At 31.6% G+C, this 3,272-nt stretch overlaps 1 protein-coding gene across 1 annotated transcript in view; it reads right to left on the minus strand.

The window, feature by feature from the left end:
• Positions 1-94: 94 nt before the first annotated feature.
• LOC111083638 (sorting nexin-13-like) overlaps positions 95-3,272 on the minus strand; it is a 16,426-nt gene continuing 13,248 nt past the window's right edge. Inside the window, exons 6-7 of the mRNA XM_022380284.1 lie at positions 2,897-3,004; positions 95-234 (exon numbers count right to left, since the gene is read on the minus strand). Of these exons, the coding sequence (XP_022235992.1) occupies positions 137-234; positions 2,897-3,004 (206 nt within the window). The 3' untranslated portion in view covers positions 95-136. The remainder of the gene's footprint in view (positions 235-2,896; positions 3,005-3,272) is intronic.

Here is a 3,272-nt window from a genome sequence, read left to right on the forward strand (position 1 = left end):
GTCTGGACATTGTATATGTGTGTTACATGACAAGTTGTCGTCTATGAACAGTAACAATCTTATCTCATTATGTATAGTGTGTTACATGACAAGTTGTCGTCTAAGCCTACTAACAACCTGACCTAAGCCTACTACTCTAACTTACCCTCACGAAGAACCTGAGCATTCTATTGTGAAAATCTTCTGGTGGCAGTAAAAGGTACAAGAGAATTTCACTCAAATCTTGAAGATACTCTTAAATACAAAGAAAGAAAATTAATAAAAAATTAATTCTACAACTAATGAAAATATACAATAAGATACATATATATCTAGAATAATTGTTTACGGTAACATAAAGGAAAAATATACAACTGTTACGTATCTGCTTGTTTGTTAATTTCCGGTATAAATTCTTTCCGAGGAACTTCAGGGATACAAGTCCTTTCTTAATTAAAACAAGTTTGTTCTTTCTCGATACAACTTTGTAATACACAGAATTTCCACAATCACTTTAAACTTAACAACCTTTATAACACACGCTGTAAATCACAGTGATTCACATACTTTACTTACTGTCCCTACTGTTCGCTTGACTCAATTATCTATATCTTCAATCCCGCTGGTTTTTCTCGCCAGGCTTACATACTAAAAAAAGAGGGCGTCTAGCAAACATTCGGACATTCGCGTGGTTCCTCGGCAAAATTGAGAGACTCCAGCACGCATGCTCTCAGCATCACACGACTTCCGCTGTCGTAACACAACTAAATTTTACACCTTGACTACGTCTAATACAGTTTTGACATTAATAAATCAAGGAATGACTATCTATGTTGTATTTATAAACTGTTCAGTGCATCTCTTGATACAATAAGTTGTTGTGTATTAAAAAAATGTTTTATTAAACTATTCTTCATAAGCATTTTTATTAATGAGAAAACTTATTTAAAATACTGGATTAGATGTGTAGTTTAAAAACTTAGAATTCAATATCTTAGTAGCAGCTGTTACCCTAGAGCAGAATATTCTATTAGTTGCTGTTGCTATTGGAGCTAAACGTTTTATTAGTGTTAGCAGAAATGCTACCCTAAACACAGCTGTTTATGCTCTATTAGTTTCTGTTGCTATTGGAGCTAAACGTTTTATTAGTGTTAGCAGAAATGCCACCCTAAACACAGCTGTTTATGCTAATAATTACAAATCATAGTATTCAGACTTCATTGAAAAAATATTTAGAAAAAGTGAAAATTTTATACAAAAAAAAAGAATTTTTTTCTGGGAAGTACTGCATGGGAAGTGTTTTGATTGTGCTCTTTAGTCACACACAACTCACTGTATCAAAATGATTCAATGCACAGAGCTCAAAATTTTCATAAATTTTACTGATATAAGCTGTAATGTTTTTATATATTAAAAGTGGTACTATTTATTGTAAAAACAATAGTTTTTAAGAACTCCAGTTTCTCACTACTACATTTAAAATTTACATCAATAAAGATTTAATCATACCCTCACATACAGTCCTATTGAAAGTCGTGTTCTTGTTGTGAGGTGAGTACTTGTATTTAAAATTGTGTTTTATTATAAAGAAATCAATGTTGCACATACCACAGTTATTTTTCAAATTGTCTGAAAATTGAATACCCAAAATGTGAAAATTTTTATGGATTTTTGTTTGTGATGCAATTCAATAGAGGGCACCACAGGAGTTTTGGTTACATACATAGATACTGACTTACAAACTACGTCCATTACAGTAAGATTTGTTACCAATAGATGAAAATTTTGTTACCATTATAGCTACACACTTTAGTAGCAGCTGTTAAAACTAAAGTTGAAAATATTTGTAGCAGTTGTTATCACTAAAGAGAACAGCTTCCACTAAATCTAAATTTTTCAATCTTATTAGGCATTTAGATCAATTTGTTGTTTTTAAAGATGATCATCTCAATCCGACAACTTTTGTAGCACATCTATAGGTTAAACTGTTTCTAAACATACTGAAATAAATAACCTTTGATTAGAATTGGATTCTAAAAGTCACAGTACATTTCATGTTGTCAATGCTATTAACTGATATCACTGGAATTACTGAAATATCAAAAACATTTATAACACATCACCTGGAAGTGATATCGTCAGAGATTCAAAGAAACAAGATATTCGTGGAAAAAAAATAAAAATAATTCTGATACATCTCTTCTAATAAACTAGGGTAACTTGTTAAACATCACCAACAGCTGGTAACTTGTTAAACATCATCAGCAGCTGGTAACTTGTTAAACATCACCAACACCTGGTAACTTGTTAAACATCACCAACATCTGGTAACTTGTTAAACATCACCAACATCTGGTAACTAAAGTGCAGACAATCTCACTGAACAATAATGTGGAAACACATGCATGTGAGGAGTGTGGTTCCACATAAGATACATGAGTGAGACATTAAGTTGGTCCTGCCTGAACTGTAATAAGAGCTTGAGCTTTACTTTTACAAGATTCTGAATGCATGAACTTTAGAAAAGAATACACATACTTATATATAAAATTAAAAAAATATTTTAAAAGATGACAATTTGGCAGACCATTACAAAATAATTAGACACATCATAGTGTTAGAATGAGTGCAGAGCAGTTATAAAATTAGAGATTTAACAAAATAACAGAACGATAACAAAAAACTTTTTGAATTAGGAGGAGGTTTTTACCCATAATCAACCCACAAATATTGGACATTCACCTCCCACCAATAACATCATAGATAACATAATGTACAAGTTATTCCAGAAAACATAATGAAATTTAGAAAGATTCTGTGTTGATACATTACCTACATGTGTCATGGGTTCTGGAAAGATTCTGGATTTATATACTGCCTATCTATTTCACGGGTTCTGGATGAACACACTACCTACCTATTTCATGGGTTCTCGATGTACACACAAGATCTCTACAAAGATGTTGCTCCATTGCAAATTCTTTGTCAAAAAATATTGACAAAAGGTCCAGACTGCTTCCTGGATCTGTAACATTGAAAGAACTAAATGAAAATAGTAACAAGAAATACCTAAAGAAGAAACTATACATAATGAGTGCAAGTCATCTATATAAACAGTAACAATCTTATCTCATGTATAGTGTTACATGCAAGTCATCTATATGAACAGTAACAATCTTATCTCATTATGTAGTGTTACATGCAAGTGATCTATATAAACAGTAACATTATGTATAGTGTTACATGCAAGTCATCTATATGAACAATAACAATCTTATTTAGATGACTTGTCA

The sequence above is a fragment of the Limulus polyphemus genome, unplaced genomic scaffold (assembly GCF_000517525.1).
Source record: "Limulus polyphemus unplaced genomic scaffold, Limulus_polyphemus-2.1.2 Scaffold10471, whole genome shotgun sequence".
NCBI lineage: Eukaryota > Metazoa > Arthropoda > Merostomata > Xiphosura > Limulidae > Limulus > Limulus polyphemus.